This window comes from Propithecus coquereli, unplaced genomic scaffold (genome assembly GCF_000956105.1).
Source record: "Propithecus coquereli isolate 6110/MARCELLA unplaced genomic scaffold, Pcoq_1.0 Scaffold3, whole genome shotgun sequence".
Taxonomy (NCBI): domain Eukaryota; kingdom Metazoa; phylum Chordata; class Mammalia; order Primates; family Indriidae; genus Propithecus; species Propithecus coquereli.
In genome coordinates, this window is record NW_012148618.1 from 919,826 (window position 1) to 942,697 (window position 22,872).

The window sequence follows — 22,872 nt, forward strand, 5'->3', positions numbered from 1 at the left end:
GCAGGGCAGGAGAGTGGTGGGTGGTCCCCAGCCATGGATCTGTGAGACAATGCACAGTTTCAGTGTCGATCCAGTCTGAGAGGAAAGGCAAAGGAAATATTCCTGGAGGGCAGGAGACAGTGGGTGGCATTTTGGGGACACTTGCTGTGTGGTCCCTGCCTTCCAGATTTCAACTCCAGGTCAGTACCACCCATGTGTGGGCCCCCCGCTTGGGTGGTCCAGTGGTGTGGCATGAGGACAGAAGAGGGGGGGCCCACGCTTTCAAGTGGGTTTTCCTGGCCCCCAGCACAGCCTGCTAAGTGGAGTTTTTTAGACGTTATTCCAAGAAGAGGTTGACTTATGCAGCTTGTTGAATTGGGCTCCCTGGACAGCATCGTGGACAAATGCCTTGGTCTCTCTCTGCTCAGCTAGTAATCACTAACAAGCAGAAAATGACCCCAACCAAACCCAGTCAAATGGGAACACCGTCTCTGCTCTTCCAATCACTTTTAATGAAGCCTCGGGCAGCAGGATATATACAGCGCGGCTCAGATACACAGCATAGCAGGGCCCCGATAATGAGATAATTTCCCCCACATCTTGAGAAAAATAGCAACATGTATTTCTTTATGAAGACTATTAAAAAAATAAACTCTTCACAAACTCTCCAGGAGCTAGAGTCTGAGAGAACCCTCCAGAACTCCCCTCCAGTGGGACAGCAGAGGCAGTCCCTGGGGAGGGCGAGGGGTTTCTGCACAGCCGGGAGAGCTGCAGCAGCCCTGCCCCTGCCGTGGGTGTCAGGCAGTGACAAGCAGCAACAGGGGACAGAGCACAGGGCAGCAGTGCTTGGCAGCTCCTCAGCAACCTTCGTCACTAATTCAGGCAGGATCTTGTCTGAGGCATTGCAGGGGCCCTGAGAGGAGGTGGGAGTCTTCTTCTCCTGGACTGGGAGCACTCCCTCTGCGGGAAGAGGGGGAGGAGGGCGATGCGGAGCAGGGAGTGAGGGAGCACGGGCTCCTATGGTCTTGCAGACCTGGGGGGAGGAAGAGCAGAAGTCAGGCTGGATGCCGAGGAGGAGGACGTGGGACTGATAGGGACGTGAAGGGGACGGCTCTGTTTGGGGCTGCGGCGTAGAGTTCCAGGAGCAAGCGGACCTGGAGTTCTTTTTGATGGCGGTGGGACGGGATGCAGTTGCCAGCAAGATGACCAGGTTCATGGGGGGAAAGGGGCCCGGGGGCTCGAGCAGGATTAGGGGTGATATGAACGAGCATAATGGCATTTCTCTACTGCTCTGAGAGAGCCATGGTGGCACAGAGGACCTGAGGAAAGGACTTGGGGACCCTTTAGGTTATACTGTGGGAGAGCAAGGGCATGTGGTGTGAACGAGTCTGCGCCCCGAGTTTCTCTTTTCTCCCCCGCATTAGCTGTGTGGCCCTCGATGTTACTTGGCCTCTCTTTCTTCATTTCTAAAACAGGGGTAATAGCTGTTCTCCATTCCTCGTAGGGGAGACATGGCTCAGCCGAGGTGGCTGAAATGAGTGTGTTTTGTCGTACAATGTTTCAGGCCACTGTTATTAATAAGAGAAGCTTGTAACAGAAGAAGTAGAAGGCTTAGGACTTAAGAGCAAGACCCTGCAGGGAGGTTTGCCCTCAGATCTTGGGATCCACCCCGAAACCTGCACCCCGAACCCCCGCTGCCAGCTTTGCTGCCCTCTCACCTCAGCTGGACCACAGCCGCAGCGTCATGAGCAGATTAAATCCGGCCACTTTCAGGAGGAGGATGCGGAGCCCAATCACTGACAGGTTTTGAAAGTTTAGGTTCATATCTGTAAAAGCAAGAGGTCACAGTGGTTAGGCGTGTGCACGCCTGAGGTCTGCACAGCCCTGCAGGATGCAACAGAGGCTTTCTCAAGGCAGAGTGGGGTGGGTGGGGTGGGCTTCAGCTCCTGGACCTGCCTCTCCCTTTGAGCTTCGGTGCACATCTCCTTGCAAACACATTTGTGCATTCCTCCAGGCTCAGTGGTATTGTGTTTCAAAACAAAAACAGCAACTGGACTTGCCCCTTCTTTTATTTCTGAGCTCTTCTGGGGATGGGATAGAGGTAGGTGCTCAGATCTTATCACCATCATGCCTTGGGTCTGGGCCCCTTCCATGAGCATCTAGCAGCTGAACCACAGGAGGGATGACTCAGGAAGAACAACTCAAATGGAAATGAGTGTGGGCCCAGGGTAGGTGTCAGGGGAGGGGGGTGTCCTTGAGAGGACACAGCCTACAGCCTGTGTGAATTCTGCTTTTCTCAAAAGAAGGCAAAACCTCTTCGCTAAGGAGTGAATATGTCCCCAGGAGGAGGTTAGTTTAGGGCTACACCTAAGGGAGTCAGAAATTTCATAGCTGGGCCACTCAGAAGCTCTCGCTTGCTCTCCTGACTGTGGAACTATTGACAGGAATACAGAGGCCTAGCAGTGAGTCACTGGTCTAGTAGAACTTGACACTCATTCTCAACGTACTTAGAATGGAAAAGAAGGTTAGAGATGCTGACAGGGATTCAAGCAAGACCCCAAGCAGTTCTGAGCAGATCTCCACCTGCTGTTCCTATTCCTCCTAACTCTGTTCCCACATCCACTAATTCCTCCCACCTCCCCTACCCTGTTTGGGTTATTGTGGGTTCACTGCCTCCCCAGCTCTGTTCAAAGCTAGGCTAGATCCCTCTCTTACCTGTTTCAAAGCTTTTCTGTACCAACGTGGCATCACAGGGAAATTCTAAAAGGAGAAAAAAAGAAATTTTCTTAGTTTCCAGAGCACATCACTTCTCCCACCCCAGACCTCCTCGTTGTTGGGCAGGTGAACAGCCTTTCCATGCTTCCCATGGAGAGATCTGGTGGGAACGTACAGCGTGTGGGCACCTGCTGGGTAGAGCCCCTGCCCTTGGCAGGACCAGCCCTCTGGCTTCTGGGCACCATTTTGTTTACTCAACACAGGCTGGTTGTGCAAAGTACATGTTACATGACACAGGCCACGGGGAACTATCACACATAGACCCTGCTCTTGGGCAGTTTCAGTCTGGAGTCCAATAGGGGCAGTGAAATACACACAGTGACAAGGGCCATAAAAGTGTAGACATTTTCATGTGTTCCAAAAAGCTTTTATCCCTGCATCCCAAATTTGTTCCTTTGTTCCATCCCAAGTTTGTTCCATTTCAGTAAATGGTGCTACCATTGACTCAGCCACTCAGGCATAAAACCCAGTCACCGTCTCCGATCCCCTCTTTTTCTTCTCATCCCTGTGGGGTTCTATCTTTGAAACCTGATGGTGTTGGCCAGCTCCCTGCCAGCACCTGGCCCGGGCCTCCATCATCTCTATTGCGATCACTCCCTTTCCGCCTCCACTCTTGGCCTACAACACATTCTCCACACAGCAGTCAGGCTGATCTTTAGAAAAGGAAATTAGGTGTCCCTCCTCTGCTTGAAGCCAATCAACAGCTTCCCAGTATACTTAGAATAGTATCTGCGCTCATGGCCTTCATGGCCCTGGGACCTGCCCTGCTGACTTCACCCAGCTCATTCCTACTGCTCCTCCCCATTCTCATTGCACCCCTGTCTCAGGCTTCCACAGGGTTTTCTCTCAGTCCTTGGCTTGGCTGGTACCTTCATATAGCTTTTCCTCAGAGAGCCCTTTCCTGACTTCTGTCCTGAACGTGGCTGTTTCCTCAACCTCAAGTTAATGCAAACATTACAATTTGAAGTTTCTTTGATTTTCCCCTGTGGATGGATGGGCTCCCCCAACTAGAATAGAGAGGTCTGCCTGCAGAAGCTCATCTGGTGTTTTACTCCTCCACTCCAGCACCTGGTACATTCACGTACCTGCACAGTCAATGGTTGTTGACTGAATGAGTGACCGAGTGAGGTTAGGAGCAGGGGAAGATATTTTGGCAGACAGAGAGAAATGAGGGGAGGCATCTTGGAGAAGGGCATTAGAACAGGGCCTGGTGGAGCAGGAAGGGGCAAAGAGCCCAAGACAAGAAAGGGAAGTGTGAGAGCTCAGAGCAGGGAGACTGAGGCTGGGCCAGTGCCCTCTCCTATTACCTATCCATCTGCTTTTTGCCCAGGACATTCTGTGAACTTCCAGGGCAGGGCTCATTGCTCCTTAGTAAACAGAGTGTGGGGGCTTTGCTGACAACTGATGAGGCTGAAACCGCCAATCAGAGCAGCTTTTAACACCATTGACCTGAGCTCTGGGCAGAACCAGGCCTCTCCTGCAGCAAAGAAATAGCTTGCAAAGGCATCAAGGCTGCACTCACCTGAGTTGGAGTAGACTTTGTCCTCCTTGAAGGTGTCTGCACATGCAAAATCGGGTTTGTTGCTCCAGGCTAAGGCACCATTGCTCTTGGAATCCATGGACCTCATGTCCAGCACAGTTTTTTCTGAGACGAACACTTCAGATTCCTTGACTTGGGACATATTTGCTTCAGAAGCAAAATCAGTGAATAGGCAGAGGGAGGTGTTCCCGAATTTAGAGTCTTTCAGCTGGTACACGGCGGGGTCAGGGTCCTGGATATCTGTGGGCCAAGAGGACCAAGGTCAGGAGATGCTCTTGTTTCCCTCTTTGCCCCAACCCAGGCCAGAGTCCAGTTGCCAGTGATGAACAGAGTGGGGCCCTGTGGGGCTGGCAAGTCACGGGCTCAGGCTTTATGTGGGAAATAACATTTTAGAAACCAGCTGTTCACGACAGACTGGGACTCAGGGACAGGCACCAGCCATCGATCCCGGCCAAGAGGCCAGGCTCACAGTGAACATTCTCTGCCAGGCCCTGCCTGCCAGTCAAGGAAACCAGAAATGCAGGGCTATGGAACGATATTGCTTATTCTTCTATAATACTTAATAGGAACATCTTCAAAACCTCAGCAAGCCTAGTAAACAACATAGCTCTGGTAGGGCAAAGGCAAGCGTAGAAAAAAGGCCCAGCAACGCCAACCACATGTCTTAGAACCTGGGGTGGCCTCCTCTACTTGGGCTGGGCATTGGCAGGAATTGGAGGTTTATAACATGCTGGCATTAAGGTGGAACACCTATCACATCGCCAGGCGATTTCTCTCTCATTGTTATAAGTTTTGGATTACAAATCAGAACACCTGTGTGCAAGCCTCGGCTCTACCAAATAGTAATCTAGTAAATACTGGATATATATCAGCTTGTGAAGTCTCAGGAACTTCATGTGTAAAATGAAGATGTTGCCTCATCCACCCTCCTAACCAGGCTACTCTTGAGGAACAAATGAGGGTTTCTTCATGTAAACATATATTTAATAATCTGTAAAGTACTGAACAAAGGTCAGTAGTTAGAGCTCCTGACGCTGCCAGGGTGTTGCCATGAAAAAGTGCTGCTGAGTAACACGGAGTCACAGTTTCTACTCTTCAGCCCCAGGAAGCAGGAGCTGCTGGAAGCATTTCCTTAGTGCTGAGATTCATTCTTTAGTATTTCCGTAGGATTCTGTGTTTTTAATGTGACTCTCATTGTTTATTCTTTCCACCCTCCTGCCTCTAGAGGAGGAAGCAGAGGTTTGGCAGAGGATTAGCACATCGGGGGGCCACCCAGAGAGTTTCCAGCAGGGTTGGGATTAGAACTTCCTGCCCCTGTGGTTCTCTACTCCCAGAGCTCCTCCTAACACGCACAAGGTTTCTCAGACCCTGGCGGTGCACCCCACTTGCTGAGCCAGCCAGGGTGGCCTTGGCAATGCAGACATCCAGCTGGATGAAAACGAAAGAACTCAGCATCGGCATGTCCTTGGGATGCCGATGAAGGTAGAGCTGCCTGCAGTGTGGGCTGGACCCAGCGCTGCAGAGCAGGAGGTAGGCTCCATGGTCAGGTGGGGGAGACACCAGAGCTCTGGCGGGGAAGGATTCTGCCTACTCCCCTCCAGTCTCCACATACCTGTGCAGCCTGACGTCACTGTGGGTTAAGGGCCTGAGGCATAATTTCTTTACTGGGAGGGGAGAGACAGGGTTAGCTCCACTGACACATCCCAGTGGGTTGTCAGTCATCGGTGGGGGTCTTGGGTGGGACTGCGGAGGGGACATGAAAGAGTGTGGAAGTGCTGAGAGAATGTGGCCTTGAGGGTAAGGCATGGATCAGGTGCTGCAGGATGGAGTTTGGCTTTGGAGGGGAAAAGGGGTTGCTGTGGGGGCCAGAAGCCCAGCTTTGAGTCCTGGGTATACATCCACTCAAGCCTTGGGGCCAGTGGGTCTAGATCACCCTGCCCAACATGATAGTCTCTAGCTACACGTGGCTATTTAACTGAAAATTAACCAAGACTAAATGCAACTTAGAATTCAATTAAAAATGAAAACTTCATTTCAGTAGCCACATGCAGCTGGGGGCTACTGTATTGGACAGTGCCTGTTGACAGAACATCCCATTGTCACAGAGAGTTCTGTTGGGCAGCGTTGGTCCAGAAAACACGGTGCCATACATACAACGTGAGATTTTGAGGAATGGCAACAGGAGCTGAGTTAGAGACACTTAATATTTTTTAGTCCCCTGTTACTTTCGTCCCCGTGTACCTTTAGCACAACCTTATCTTGTCTAAAAATAAGAAATGAGCCACTTTTAATTTGGAGGTCTTCAGGGGTCCATCTGCCAGAGCCCTGTGGGGAGAGACATCCTATTTCACCCAACTAAGAAAAACACATCCTACCACGGATGGTATCAGAAGCTAGCCTCAGCAAGACTGATTGATTTTTCAGTGTGGAAGTTCAGCTATTCTAGACCCTAACCTGTCATTTTAATTCAAAACTAACTGCAGAAGCACATGTCAGAATGCTCTAGTACTTTAGATCCCCAAGGGCGCAGCAGTGATTGAAAACTCCTTTACCAATAAATCTGTGCTCTGTAGTTAAGCATTAGGAACACAGAAATGAGAGTGAGTGACACTGACTCTGAGTCCCACTGAGGCTCTGCTGGGCGCTGGAAACAGCAAGCATGGGCAGACTCACCGGGAGTAATGGCAACTCCGGTTCCTTTGCCAAGTTGCAGCTGGGAGGCGACACCTGCGTCCCACTCCCAAAGTCTCCATTACAGAAACCCCTCGGTTTCTCCTCCTCTGAGGCTTGGGGTAACCCCTCTTTGAGCCCACTCAGGAAGGAGAGGGGAGGCCCCTACATCACAGCTGGCTCCTCTCACCTTCACATCTGGTCTGCATTTCTCAACTGGATTCTCAGCTTCCCAGTGGCTGTATTCTCCTGAATGCGCTAATATTCCTTTTCTCCATTATCTAAGAAGACACCTACTTTCCCATGCTCTCCATCCAACTTTATTACCAGATGTGTTTACTTAGGCCAAAATGCATGTGCCTTGTTCATTCCCAAGATCACACCTTCCTTCTCGTTGTTCTTATGCCTGGAACTCCCCCTTTTTCCCTTTCTGTGCTCCTACAGATCTTACCCATCCTTCAGGACTCAAAGAATCCTTTGCACCACATAAAAATTTCTCAGTCTAGGCCAGCTTTCCAGCCAGGACCCTATCCCTCTGAATCTTTATTGGGCTCATCGACATTGTCAATTGGTTCATACTAAAATAGCTTTCAGTTTGCTTAATTTGCAATGGCTCTGTACCTTTGGCTATTTGGGGATAGGTCAGGCTTCTATCTTAGGCTTCATACTCAATGTAACGTTTATACAGTGATAGCCACATAGGGGGCATTTAAAAATACCTGTTGAATGATTAAAGTCAAATTTTAATGCATTTGACTTAGAGAAACACAAATATTCAAGACTGATAGTGATGCATTTTCCCTTCCCAGTCCTCTGTAAAACAATTAGTTATAACATCCACAGTTAGCCTCCCCATAGTAGTAACTCATATCCCTCGGGAAGGAATTAAAGACACTGGCCCATGGGGTTGCAAACGGTGCCGCCTGGGATGACTCACCAGTTACGATGGACACTTGGGTCCCTTTCCCAAATATGAGTTTACTGGTCATTCCTCCAGTATTCACACCGCAGGTGATACCATTACAGAAACTCCTGGGACCTACCTACCACCTACTACTTATAGAAGAGAAGCACTTCTCTCCTATTTAAGGACAGGAGAATCACATTCCTAAGAGTTAGACCTGTTCTTTCGTATTGAAATTTTGTCTCTGGTACGTACAGTCTTTTTCCTCCTGCCCCATTCTGCTGTGGTGCCCTGGGCTGAGGTTGTGATTTCATGTGATTTCAATAAACCAAGAATCCAGTAAAACAAAAACTTCTGTTCAGGGCAGCAGTATCTTGGATACTCTCGTGGAAGGTGCAGGATGACTTGCACATCACCTGTCTTGTGACTCCTAAAGTCCCAGCCTAAGGATAATGTCTCCAGAGCACTGAATGCTGGATGGAGGATTTTCTGGGAATGAGTAGAAAGAACCATTTGGGATCCAACAGAGGAAAATACCTGGGCTCAAGTCAGCATCTTGGACAAAGAAAAAATAGTTGTCAATGTCCACCCTTGTCCCACTCTACTTACTTGGCCAGATGCTCAGTCTGGTCCCTGATCCAAAGATTAGCTTGGAACCACTGCCGTACCCCCACTGTGGGTAAGGTCTTTGCAATAACCTTCCTGATGCCAATCTGCTGGAACCCACTTGGGTCTCAGAGCACCAATCTAAAATGCTCACTGGGTCTTTGTTTCTTAGATCTCCTATTTCCCAAGGAAACTACTCCCCTTTCTTTTTATGATAATGTAAACTTTAGTATAGCAAAGTCTCGATAATAATAATTATAGTAGTATTTTAGAAAAGCTACTACTTATTGAATACTTTTTATATTCTGGGCATTATCTCATATGATTATGATGTTATGATGTTATTGTCATTTGGCTGCCGAGAAAGTGGAGGCTTTATTGAATACAACTGATGAGAGCAGAGCCAGAATTTTCCCCAGGTCTGTGGGCCTCCCTATACATTGCTGCCTCCACACCTTATTTCATGTGGTTTACTTGCCATTCAGATAGGGGTCTGGGTCACTTTTACCCTTGGGAGAGGGTTCAAAACTACTAGACTCCAGGGAGGAAGATTCTTTGAGCAGGTGTCCCCGTGCCATGCTCATTGGACAATCCAGGGAATTTAGCTACCTGCTGCTAAGAGAGAATTTGTGTTTGCCATTAACTCATCTCTTTCCCCCAAGGGCACTTAGCTAATTTCCTGAGTGTTCAGATTATCTGGTGCTGATATTATTGGCTTCCCTTGAAAGCACCGAGTATCTGGAACTCTTTGTATGTTTCTGTAAATTATTCTGGTCAGATTTTCATTTACTCAATTGCTCTTGGCACTTCTGTCTTTCATATGAGAAATGGGAACATTTTAAGTCACCAAGAGAGCTTGTAGAAAGGGAAAATGAGTGCTTCCTATATCCCCAAGTCTGCTATAAATCACTGCCTGTTTTCTAATAGACAAGTTGTTGGTTGTTCCTGCCGTGGTCATTTGTGTGGTCATACTCACATGGGTACACGGCCAGCCTGGTCCCTGCTCCAAAAAGCAGCTTATTGAAGCCACCAGACGACACACAATAGGAGGGTGCTTTACAAGAACTCTAACCTGGGCCTGAGCAGCCTGGCTGGGGCTCTCCACTGCCTGTCTCTGATTTCTGGGCTCCCCCAAGTCAACCTTTCTCTGACAAAAGGGAAAATTCTTACCACCAGGTCTTAATTTCTCCTATCCACCCCTGCAGGCACAATCAGGAGCCTCACTGATGCTGATTACTTCTTTCTAATCGTCACAAAATAGCTTCATTTTATTTTAGCAATTGCTGGACACCCAGGCAGCTGTGCAGCAAATGCTCCCGCCACGCTGGGAACATCTCCAGGGCAGACGTGGATGCAGGCGAGGTGCAGGGTCCACACTGCCCGAACACTTTGCAGGGTTACCTGCTATGGACAAGGGCAACTTGAAAGCCTTTCCCGAATGTGAATTTTTGGTCTTCTTTCTGCACATTTCCTAACACACCTTGAAGCTATACATTTCAAAGATGATTCTGGTCCTAATGAAGGAAAATTTCCTTAGAACAACTATTTCCTGGGTGGTCTCTCAAACAGAGACATAGACTTCATATATTTATCATCAGATCTCTTTCCTTTTTGCTGCTAAAACTCATTTGTGCTGCTTCCCTATCACAGATATTATAATCCTTTTGCTTCTGAACTCTGGTTCTTCAGAAGTATGAGAGATTTCAGGCTTTCTAAATCCAGCCTGAACCCGTGGCAGGGAAGAGGCTTTGGTGAAGCACACAAAGAACGGATAAATACAGAGGCGCTCTTCCCCGGAGAGATGGGCTTCCTCCCACCCATGTGCATTTGGATGGATTCTGTAATTTCCCAGTTTTGAGTCTAATAACTCTCTCTGTTGAAGAATACCTGTTAATGTCTAAACCAATATGTTTTATACAGTAATTACGCCCCCACCCAAGCCTTTCCTGACTCTCCTAGACAGAAGACATCTTTTTCACAATCATTTGTTTGGTGACATCTATGTGCCAAGTATTGTGCTGAGTTATAGTGATGTGAGGTTGAAGGAGAGAGGGTCCTGCCCTCACTCACCAAGCTTAAGGTGCTGGAGGATGCATACAAGTACCAGGCGATTAGGATAGGAGGTTAAGCATGCCTTCCATTATGCTCACATTGCAACTTGTGTGTACCTCCACTGTAACATGGTGTCACTGGGCTGTAAGGGTCTGTTTACATCCTGAGCTCCCGGATGGCAGAGACTCTACATTTTACTCTCTTTCCTCCCTCCCTCCCTCCTTCCTTTCCTTCCTTCCCTCCCTCCTTTTCCTTCCCTCCTTCCCTCAGCTTCCTTTCCTTCCTTACAGCTAGCATAGTGCTTGGAATAAAATAGTTGATCAAAAAATATTTGTCGAATGCATCAACCCTTTAAATATTTTAATTCATTTTTAATGCAGTCCTACTACCTTCTTTTCTTAGGACTATTTCATTTCTCCTTTAACTTCTGTATGCTTCTGTTTTCGAAATTTTATTATTTTTTTGGCATTATTTAGGCTTCAAGTTTTTCCCGTATCTCTCAATTGGACACGGAGTTTTGCGAATGTGTCCAATGCCCAGAGTCTTTGGGAAGTGCAATTCATCACCTTTCATGGAAACCAAATGGTAACAAGAATAAATCTTTTGGCACAATCAGTCACAATTTCTTTTCTGATAAAGATCTTTTGTCTCAAGGGAATCTAAAAACAGCAAAAGAGTCTGTCTCTACAGTCTCAAAAGAGTCTGTAATGATGAAAAGGCCAATTGCCACTGGCAATAACAACCATTAGAAAACAAACTACTATTAAGCTAGTGGCTGGGAATTCAAATTTCAAGACATTCAAGCCTCATAAAGAAATATGAAAAATCAGTTCAGGAAGTACAGATTCATCAACTAAGAAAGCAGAGTAGGGACTTTCTGTGTCTTTGGCCAGAGCCTAAGTTCAGGCACTTACTTGGCTGTACTTGGAGTCTTGTCCCACTCCCAAAAGTAAGTGATCTGCTGCTTGTGTCCACACTGCTACAATGCAGTACAAATACCTGCCCTCTGCCACCTGGGGCAGCTGCCCCCGATGCCTCACACACTCACGGCCTTCTCTCTTAGGGAACAAAGCTTCTAAACCTGTTCCGTGATTCTGATGATAAATTTCTCCTTCCATGTAACTTTAGGCCCAATACGCAGTCCCCCTAAGTCCTCCTTTTCTCCCTGCCATACCTGCATCCTGCCAACCCAATCTAATGACTTTACTGATTTTTTCAGAAACGCTGAGTCCCCATGCCATGGCCACTATGGTAAGAAGGCTCAGGATAGGCAAACAAAGGACCAAACAGGTGGCCTCTTAGGTGTGGGGTCTTCCTTCACCAAGCGCAGGAGGCATGGTGGTAGCATTCAATAATGCCCTAGCATTAAATAGATTTGTGTTGAACTTTAGCTCTGTTATTCCTAGCTATATGATCTTGGGCAAGTTACTTACTCCAACCCTCTGTTTCCTTATCTGTAAAATGGGCATAATAACAGCCACCTATAATTAGGATGGACATGAGCACTGAATGAGAACTTGTATGAAGAACAGAGTATGGTCACTGGCACATGGCAGGCACTGAGTAAACAGTAGCTCAGGACAGGATGATTCCCAGCCTTGCTCTATGGTGGGGGAAAGGACGAAGCTTCTTGTAGCCAGAGGGGGCCCATCCCTGCCCCACCCACTCCAGCACCCCTGAGGGCCTCAGCTGGCACTCTGGCGGGTGTGCTGTAATCTGGGGGAAGATATCTCATGGATCTGAGGGGAGGTGGTAACAGAGTCTCAGCCGTAGGGGTTAGGGGGCAGGGTAGACCCCTGGCTACCAAGAAGAAAGTTCTGTCTCAGAAACCTAACCAAGAGCGAAGTCTTTTCTCAAAACTTAGGGATTTGTCCTCTGAAAACATTATGCAAAACCCTCATCCAGCACAGCCTCAATCATTTCAATATTGCTGACACGCTGATAGTTACTCCCTGGCAACAGAGGACTTCTTTAACGACCGAGCAGACCACACCACAGACTCACTATCACGATATCCTTCATAACACAGTGTGTCGACAACATTTCCCTGATCATTTCTACAACACTCACATGGATGAACAATGTGGCTGGTCCCTCTTCCAAATGTAAGTTGGTGGTTTCCTCCTGATGCACACAGCCTTTGGTAAAACCTGTCTCATGTGACCATCCTCTACCGATGGCACTAGTGGTGTTGGGGTGACAATCCTGGGAAACACGGGCCAATGCTCCCGGGGTGGCACCACTGTCTGCAGAGCCCCCGAGGCCCGGCGCCCAGGGGCAGGGATGCGAGCAGGTAGGATTCAGGCCCTTCCTGAGATTTGCACTTTTGTCCTTTCCTCTTTACTCCCTGGAATTAGGCCAACACATCCAAATCCCTTTGATTCCTTTATTTCTAATGACCTTCACTCAGACAGGGAGCTGCCTGTGTGAAACTCTAGGACTGCAGAGAAAAAAGTCACAATAATTTCCATAAAATTTTTGAAAGAGAGAGGAAATCAGAGACCAGGCTGCCTACTTCAGAGGCGAGAAAGCCAAGGCGCAGGGAAGTCACAGCTTGGGCCGCAGACCTGGGCTGAGGTGGAAACTCAGCCCTGGGTGCCCAGGCCCCACAAGCGCTGCTGACACTCAGCTTATTTCACCCTGGGTTTGAGGGTCACTTAGCAAAGAGCTGCATGGCTCCACTGAACTCGGGGTCGGAGTGAGGGGCTGGGGCCCTGACACCGCTCTGCACTGACCATCAACACGGCCTTGGACAGATGTTAGACCCTCCGCCTCTGGCTCCCCTGTCACATGAGCAAGATGTGTCACTTCTGTGATCCTCTGTCCAACTCGAAATCCAGCCTCAGGGAAGGGTAGGGATAGCTTTACACTGAGAATGGGAGCGTGGTCGGTGGAGATGCTGGGAGAAGGGGAGGGAACAAACGAGGAGCAGGCAAGGATTTGGGGCAGTGACCATCTAAGATCCTTAGGTGTGGCATTGATGAATGGTACATCCTCTCCCACTCCCAGGGAAATATGATAAGAGATTGTCCAGCACCAGGGTGGGGACAGGGCCCGGTCGGGTGGAGGGGACCATTAGTGCAGGAGGATTTCAGTTCACTTACTTGGTATGACCACCACTTGGGTCCCCTTCCCAAAAGTGAGTCTGCTGTTCTCATAGTCACACTCTGGGTTAGCGTATTACAAAAACGTCCTGGTTTTGTCCACCATCTCATGGAGGACACACACCCTTCACAGTAGCTCTAGGATCTGGAAACCCTGCAAGGCTGATCCTAAACTTTTCCCTGTAGTGTGGTGTGAGGACTTGGGGGAGTAGCCTTAGTGGGTGCACACAGCACCAGCCCCCAGTGCTGCCCCCAGCCTTCATTTTCCTTATCACGGCTGCCAACAAGCGTAGCCTCTGGGTATACTCCTTTGGGAAATACAGAATCTTTACAAAACTTTGTGAAAAACACTGCCTCCTACGTAGGCTGGGTGGGTGTGAGTATTTCTAAAGATACCAGGGAGCGGGTGGGCATTTTCCCACTTCATCTGCCATGCTTGAGAAGAAGCACCATTTTGCATATAGGGACATATGCAAAAACGTATTTCTCACTTTGCCAGAAAGAGTAGGAGCGAGAGCATTTCCAGCACACTGTTCTGGGGCACATGCTACCAACATGCCTTGGCATGACTCAGAGTCACTGCGTCCTCTGGGGGCTGAGCCAGAGTCCTGGGTGACTCACGCCTGACTCATTTCTGTTTCTGTTCTCACCTCACTAAGGATGCTAACTGCCAAGGGGGCTTTTTGTCCTCAAGAAAGTCAAACATTTCAGCACAGAACAGACTCAAATCCTTTTTCAGAAACATATGGGGTGGAATCGCGCTTGTCCTCTGCCAGGGAATGGGATCTGTTGTTGTCATCCCTGTCCTGTCTCCAGCCATCAGGGATCCCTGTCCTCCCCCCTGCTCCCAACCCCATCTTGGCACATGCACATATAAATTGTTAGGCTTTTCATTATAAGTGCTGTGCTCTGATAAGACTGGAAGTTCTTGAGATCAGGGGCCATATCTTAGTCTTCTTTTTCTTCTTTTCTTCATTTCTTTCTTTTTAAACCAACTATGATCCCTGGCTTGTTGATGATACTCAATTCTCATTTGCTGAGTTGAACTGACTTTTACTGTGCATAATTATTTGGACAAGGAGGCCAGTTTTGGGAGAGGTTAAAAGCTAAGTATACTCTGGGTGAATGTGAGCTGCAAAATCTAAGTGCTTAGGCAAGGAAAAATCAAAGAAGCATTTCTAAGAGAGGTAATAAGGATGCAGTATAAAATCCAAAGCATTGTGAGATTCATATTGACCTTCAGAAGAGAGATGGGAACTAAACGAACAAGAAACTTGACTCAAAGGAAACACAAACATTTTTCTCCTTATATCTTGACAGAGATTCTCCTTAAAGGGTAAAAAGAATAACATGGCAGAAAATGTATACTCCAAGCTAGCAGTCTTATTACGATGAATAATAACAAAATAGTAATAATAATAATAATCTATTATAGACCAAAGTAAATGCTATAAATACAAATATATAAATGGAAACTCAATGTTAAGGGTGGGGCTACTCATTTCTGGAGATCTGACTTACTTGGGCTGACCAGAAGTTGGGTGCCAGTTCCAAATACGAGTTTCTGAAAGCCTGTGTTCACACTTTGACATAACTCTATACAAAATGGCACCTTGTAACTGGGCCATAGCCTGGGATTCTTCAGTCACACACAAGTTAGTTACTAAGGATGCTACTGTGTCTGCATGCACCAAAGTGGTAGGAGGCCTAAGATTTTACTATTTAACTTTCATTTTCCTAAGACCATTGGAAGACGGCAACAAATAAGGCAGAACTCAACAGAAGATTTTGCTTTGTACATAGTGGATTATATAACAGATGTCACTAATACTCAGGTTGAAAAGTCATTTATGTAAGTATAGTTTCCGTTCCTGACAGGACTTGGGAAAGTTTTATCCATACGCACTTACTAAGTGTTTGTTCCATGTTTCTTGTAAGAATGATGCCTATGGACCTTATATAATGCAACATCATTACTGCCAACTATCTTCTTATTTAAATAGCAGATAAAACCATGCCCCTTGCCCCCCAAAAAGAAGAAGAATCAATGAAAACAGATATACCTAAACTGTAACATAAATCAGGTTATTTCATGGAACTTACTTGGGTCAACAAACAGTTTTGTTCCTGTCCCAAAGACAACTTTGAAGCCTCCAGTATTTCCCACAGTGATTTGTACTGTGACAAAATGAGCCATTTCCTTCTCCTTCCATTTTTATACCACAACTGGGAAGCAGGTCCAGAGAGCCTATAGTGAGGCATTAATATTAAGATGCACTTTTTCCTACTCCCCTAGTAAAACCCATTTCATTTTCCTCTGTTCGTGCACGTATCTTACACCTCCTACCTATCGGAAAGTTAGTTCACCAAACAGTCATAGAATACGGCTCCAGGACCAGGACCCCAAGGTTCTAGTCCAGCCCTAGTTCTCACTGACTTTATGACATTGGGCAATTCAACCAACTTCTCTGGCTCTTAATTTCCTTATTGGAAAATAAAGAGGTCTGAACTAGCTGGTTTCTAAGCTCCCTCTCAGAGCCCAAGTTCTGTGATCTGGCAATGTCCAAAGTGCCCTCATGCTGCATTTTCTATAATTCACAAACGAGTCAGGCACTTACAGAGCAGTTACACTGGTGGTTGATCTGCCTGGGGACAATACAAGAAAGGGACCGTCAACAAGGGAGTGGCTGCTGCTGGCTCCCCTCTGTCCTCTCCCCATCAGGGTAAATGCTCCCAGAAGCCCTGCACATTTTGTTTCATCATTGAAAGGGGAAGCGAAGAAGGGAATCCTTTAGACATTTGGGGCATATAGGTCAACATGTCCTGAAACTCCATCTCTAACTCATGGCAATATCCAAGGACAGAAAAGATAAATTTCAAGTATTTCTTTACTCACTGTGATTGCTATCATCTTCATTTCTAAGCAAACCCTGGCACAGGGTCTGGGACATCATGTAGTAGAAAGAGCAGGGCATTGAGACCAGGCAGGCAGAACTAGGTTTGAATTTAGGCCCTTCTACTCATTAGCCTTGGGATCTTGGGCAATTACGTCTCTGAGCCTCGGTTTCTTCTTCTGTAAAATAGGGACACTGCTTCCTCCCTCATAGAGTTGTTTGAGGATAAGCAGTTCTATATGTCATGCACCTAGCATTGTACCCACACATCAAAGGTGCTGGGATGGTGGTTATTACTTCTATGTCAAGTTAGATTATTGATTAACATGATAATTTCCTTAGGGTTATAGAATTTGTTTATCAAAGGTCACAAGACTCCGTACCCTTGAGTCTTATAAACTCTAGGGTGGTATAGGAGTGAGATCCCAGAACTACAGATTTTGAGTGCTTCGACCCCTTATCTGCTGGGGGAGTCTGAGGCACACACTTGTTCAATATCACACAGCCAGTTGGGGCCAAACCAAATCTAGGACTCTGGATAGAAATCAGAAGCTCCGGGCTCTGTACTTCACTGACTCTTGTTGAACAATGTCTAGTGTGAGGCGACATAATCTCTGGAGTGCTTGTTTGGAGCACAGATAAAATGACCTGGAATATCCTCCCCTGAGTTCTCCTCTAAATCTATGGCAGTAGAAGCAGAAAGGTCTATTAGAGCATGGCCATGCAATTTTCTACTTGTCCAGATTTTTTCCTCTAACTGGCTCCACTTAGCTCAACTCCAGTGTTAAGAACACTAATGTTGAACAGAGTTTCTGTCAGTCTCATATCTTGGAAAAAGTCTTAATGGTTAGCTACATTCCACCCCAAAGAAAATATGCTCATATATTCTCTGAATACTTTCACTCATTTATCTGAGTATCACAATTCTGAATCTTTCAGTTCTAGATTAATTAAAATTAAAGTGTAATGACAAAAATGACAAAAAAAACCCACAAAACTCCTTTTCTTCTGTTTACTGTCACCAGAATACATTTTGCAGCTACCACAGAATGTCATACTTACTCAGCCCCACTTTTAGCTGGGTGCCGGACCCAAAGGCGAGTTTGTTTCCTCCTCCCCAGGAGCCCCACAGTGTCTAACGCCTCACAATAAACTCCCCTCTGCCACTTTACCCCTTTTCTTCATTTACCCTAATGAGTTAGAAAATACTCAAGATTTAATATAGCTATTAGACTTATTCATATAAGAAAAAAGTACCCCTCACCCCAAATGGGATAAATTCATAAACTGTTGGTGCTAAGGGGCCAGAGGGGTCATCTGGACCCACTTCCCCGTTTACAGATGAGGAAACCGAGGCTTGGAGGCGAGAGATCTGCTCTAAGTTATATCGCTAGTTGGTAGCAGAGACTAAAGCATGGATCTGTTTGATTCTCAAGCCAACGTTTCTCCCTTCCCACCACACGCTTGAATGTACTGTGTCATGTACTTTATTCTCTTCCCTTTGGCCTGGAAACTTGATTTCTTTGGGTGTTTAATTTCAATTAAGAAAGCATTTCTCAAGCACTAACTTTTTATAAAGGACCCTATTAAACCCTTGGCAGGATATAAAAGAATCTCTGTTCTCAAGGATCTTTCAGTTTTAATAGGTGGATATTCCCAGTAATAAAAGATTTCTGTGGCTGTATGTGTCGCAGATTGTCTAAGATTCCACAGCTAAATTTGGGATACAGAGGGTTAGAGGAATGTGAAGGATGCCTGGGGGAGAGACGACAGTCTAGGCTTTACACAGGAAGTGAGGCTATTTTTGGAGAGACTATGTTTGTCCTAATCATCTAGGGTATTAGTCTCTACTTCAACATGACCTAGTGAATTAGTTCTACTGTTATTTCCAACTCTTCTGTTAGCTATTATCATCTTTAAATGAAGAGCCCATGGAGGTCCAATCTTAAATTCACAGAAGGTCAACTGATAAGACAAGTATGATGCAATCCAAGGATGATACAATACACGTAGAAGCCTTAAACCACATAAAACAAGGGGGGGGGGTCAATGTTTACCTGGAGAGACTAGAAGCATAGTCCCCTTTCCAAAGGTGAGTTTGTTGTATCCTGTAGTCACACTATAGCCAACCCCTCTACAAAAATGGCCTGCAGTGTTGGGCTTTTCAACCCATGATCTGCTTAGGGAAGGGCAAAGAAAACTATCATTCATGGAGAACTTAGTATGTGCCAAGCAGGTTAACAATCTGCATATATTACATTACCTCTGGTCCACATCTGTGCCATGAACTTAGATAATATTATCCTTACTTTGCAGATGAGGAGTGAGCTGAGGCTGAGCAGGTTGGGCTGGCACTGCTAACAAAGACAACCTGGATACAAGACATTTTTGGCAGAGGACAGATATATCTCAGGAGGAGCTCTTAGGGTACAGGAAAACCCACCTCCTTGTTCCTATATAGTGGATGACAGCTATAGTGGAGTTAATTCTTTTGCTAGAACCAGACATCAGAACTCAAGCAACAGTGATCCCAAAAAACTCAAGCAACAGTGATTCCCCCCAAACTCATTTTCCATTACACAATCATTTCCTTAGACATGAAAACATTTTACCCTCAATCTTTCTGTTACCCCTCTGATACCTTACTCACCAGGCCTGACCAGCAGTCTGGTCCCACTCCCAAAGGTCCATTTATACCCTCTATCTTTCCCACAGTGTTTCATAGTCAGCCAAAAACACCCACAAGCCCACACATCCTTCTCATACCTAAGGCCTAGAGATACGGCCCTTTCACCTACAAAGGGGGTTACATCTTATTTTCTTTTTGCATTATACATAACACAGGCCATTTGACTCAAATTTGTGTACTTACAGAGCAACACTTAAAATGAAGTCTCTACCTATCCACATTTCTGGGTCTATCGCCATCAAACTCCTGATTTTCAACTCTATTTATGCAACAAATGTAGCTAGCCCTTCTTTCATTTCCATTACAGTTATCAATTTTTAGATTCCTGACATAGTATCACCCCGAATTTTAACTTCAATTGATCTGAAACTTCATGGAATAGCATCCAGGTCAGGATGAGTGACAGCTTCCTGCTCCCCCAGTTTCTTTTGTAAGCTCAATGACTCCATGGTAGCCTTTTTACTCACTTGAGCCCTGTTCTTCCCCCAAAGCCCAGTGTCCCTCTGATTAAAGGACATTCACTGTGCTTCAAGTTTGGTAAAAAGCACCATTTGTCTTCTCTTTAGTTATCCTTTGCAAATTGACTATTTTCCATTGGCCTCACAGGCAATGTCTTAGCTTTTTTTTTTTTTAATATTAAAAATGAACACAAATTAGATGAAACGATACTACTAAAATGTTAAGAGGTGGATGAGGGCTCCTTATACAATCTCCTGAAAGCAGCCAGAAAAGAGCAGGCCCATTATATCCCATTATGAGCTCCAAATGTTACAATCAGAGAGCAGACAACATGAGAAAGAGGAAGTGCTTAGGAAATTGGACTCACTTGGGATGACTTGAAGCTTTGTTCCGGTTCCAAAGGTAACTTTCTGGTAACCTCCAGAATTCACACTGTAATGCAGGCCTTTACAGAATGGCTTCCCCCGCCCTACCACTTTCATTTGGGTAGCATTCAAGTCACTACCCTTGAGTGGGAGAGAGAGTGCTTTGTTCCCCAGTGCCTATGGCTACAGATCCACACGAAAATAGATATTTTACTTAGAACCTACATATTTTCTTTGTGTTAAAAGAATGATATGATCTGACCTAGTTCTTTTTGTTCTATGAACAAATAATAATAATATTTTACATGTGCATAGCATTTAAGAATTTCCAAAACACTTTCACATACCTTGGCTTATTTTATCTTTAAAATAACTTACGAGGCGATATCAAATGCTTTCATTTTACAGATAAAGAAACTGTGCCCCGGAGGCACTATTAAAGGCAGGTATAAGAGAATTGGAAGCGTTCAGCCAAACTTTCTGCTTTTTTCTTCAGGATCAGCTCTCTAGGCTGTGTCAGTCTTGTTTCATCTACATGACTGTTTTTCCTCCACAGCGAGCTCTTTCTGTCCTCTGTGCCATTACTTTAACATTTCTTTCTACATCAGAATGCACTTAAGTCTTCATAAACCATTAATTTCTCAACACTTGGGCCTTACAAATACTGTAGTGAGTTCGGTGGGCTTCAGTAGCCACATTAAGCCTCCCACTTCAGTGACATATTACCTACTTACCAGGATTTATGGATAATCTTGCCCCACTCCCAAAGATGTATGTGTTATAAATCACAGCACTGTGCTGTCTGACAAAAATGCCCAAGCTATCTTGATAACAGATTAATGTGATAGGCATGCATCTATCCTCCCTCGTGGGAGCTCTGGTTGGGATTCCCTTTTTGATACTGGCATAAAGACTAAGCCATGGAATTAAGCCCATGAAAGCCTCTGTTCAGGGCACAACAGTAGTGGTACAATAGCTGTAGTGGAAAGCCCGAGAAGAGTCCAAGTGATATTCTCTAGACAACTCTGAAACTTATTTCTTTCAAAAAGATTTGCATAATTCCACCAAGTAATCTTGTTTTACTAGTTAAAGGATATCAGCTCTGATCCCCATTTTTACTTAGGAATCAATACCTGTATGTAATCTCATTTTACCAGTGTTTGGCAAACTGCTCATATCCTTGTAGGCAATCTTTCTTTCATTATCTTATTTATAAAATTTTTATGAGCATGTAGTGGGACATGGGATATGGTTGGAGGATTAGGGGTGGTGGAAAGCACCCAGCTTTCATTTTATTTTAATGATTTTCATCATTAAACTTCAATACTCTTTGATTTAAAGATTAAGGAGATATTTAGTCGTATGTACAATAAAAGACCACAGGGGAAGTACAAGCATGATGATCAATAACTACCAGGCACTTACTGGGACTCACTGACAGGGTGGTTCCTTCCCCAAAGATCAATGTATTTCCCACCTGGTAGGCACAGTGAAATGAGGCCCTGCAAATACTTCATGTACCTGCTCACTCAAACCCACCTGTATACAACTACAAACAACTACAAACAACCGAAACTTGCATTCTGTCCTTGCCCTCGACAAGGTTCTCAGTGGGTTTTCAGGGTTTGGGTCTGCAATAACAAAGCTCTGTAATTTCATGAGAAGGAGGGGCAGCTTGTAGTAGGTCCTTTATTCACTCAGTAACTATTCACTGAACACCCCAAAGTGTATGGCACTGCACTGGGTACTGAGGAACAGAGCCATTCAGACACTGTCCCTGTCCTCATGGCACTTACGGTCTAGGAGGAGGAAAACAATAAACAAATGCATAGATAATATAACGTCAAGTGATAAAAATGTGTGGATTAAAATCAGGCTAACAGGATAGAGAGCAACCAGGCAGTGGCTGTGTTTGATGGCTTGTTAAATTGGCCGGGCAGGAAAGGCCTCTCCAAGGTTATGTCTGCAGTGAAATCCAGGCATGGAGAAGTTAATTATCGCCCCCATTTACAGATAAACAGATTGAGGGGCTCAAAGAGCAAAGCCTGGTTCCAAATCACAGTGTCAACATGAACACTTAGAGCACGCCTTCTCCCTGCTAAAGTACTAGATGCAATAAATTCCTGTTTGGAAAAGATAAAGCAAGGCAGAGATTCTTCTAGAGTGATTTTGGGATGTTATCTGGGCAAGGAAGCTGAGGCACTGGCCATTGTAAGGGGACGCCAGCTGGAAGAGAAGGTGTGGCATCTCAGAGCAGCTTCCTGTGATGAAACTGACCACTGAGCTAAGGAGATGTCTTCCCTTCTGCTTCCCTATTAGGCTTGCCAACAATGTCAACTATTTCCTGGAAGCACGAGCTCTTCTAGTTAAGGTGGGGAAGGCATGGAGAGCACTCTGCTCTCCCCATGAAATCTGGATAAATTGAGAACACCTGGTGGTCGACTTAGATTTCTGAAAAAGCTTGCTATTAATACTTACCTCAATAACTAACTAATCAAGTGCAGAACGCATGGCAATACTTACTGAGATCCACCTTTTAACATGGTCCCCCTTCCAAAAACCAGCTTCTGGGAGCTGGAAAACCCCACAGTGATCCATTTCACCACAAAAACCAAAGAGTGCTTCATTCTCAAGCACAGGAATTCTCCCAGGGTTTTTTTTTTGCTTAGTTGAAACCTAATCCAACACTAAGCATACATCTATGTAAACTCAAGAAAAGTCTTAAGCTCACACACTTAGGAAGGTAGGAAGGGTAGAAAGCCTCAGAAACCATTTACTACAATCTCCCAGCCTCACACATTTCTCTGGGCTTTAGAAGATCTCCAGGGAAAGTCT

General features: G+C 45.8%; 1 gene segment (V, D, J or C); it reads right to left on the reverse strand.

The window, feature by feature from the left end:
* Nucleotides 1–750: 750 nt before the first annotated feature.
* Nucleotides 751–22,872, reverse strand: part of LOC105814408 — a 254,908-nt gene continuing 232,786 nt past the window's right edge. The window contains 4 exon segments of the C gene segment in view: nt 751–1,012; nt 1,698–1,805; nt 2,695–2,739; nt 4,277–4,534. Coding sequence covers nt 1,699–1,805; nt 2,695–2,739; nt 4,277–4,534 — 410 coding nt within the window.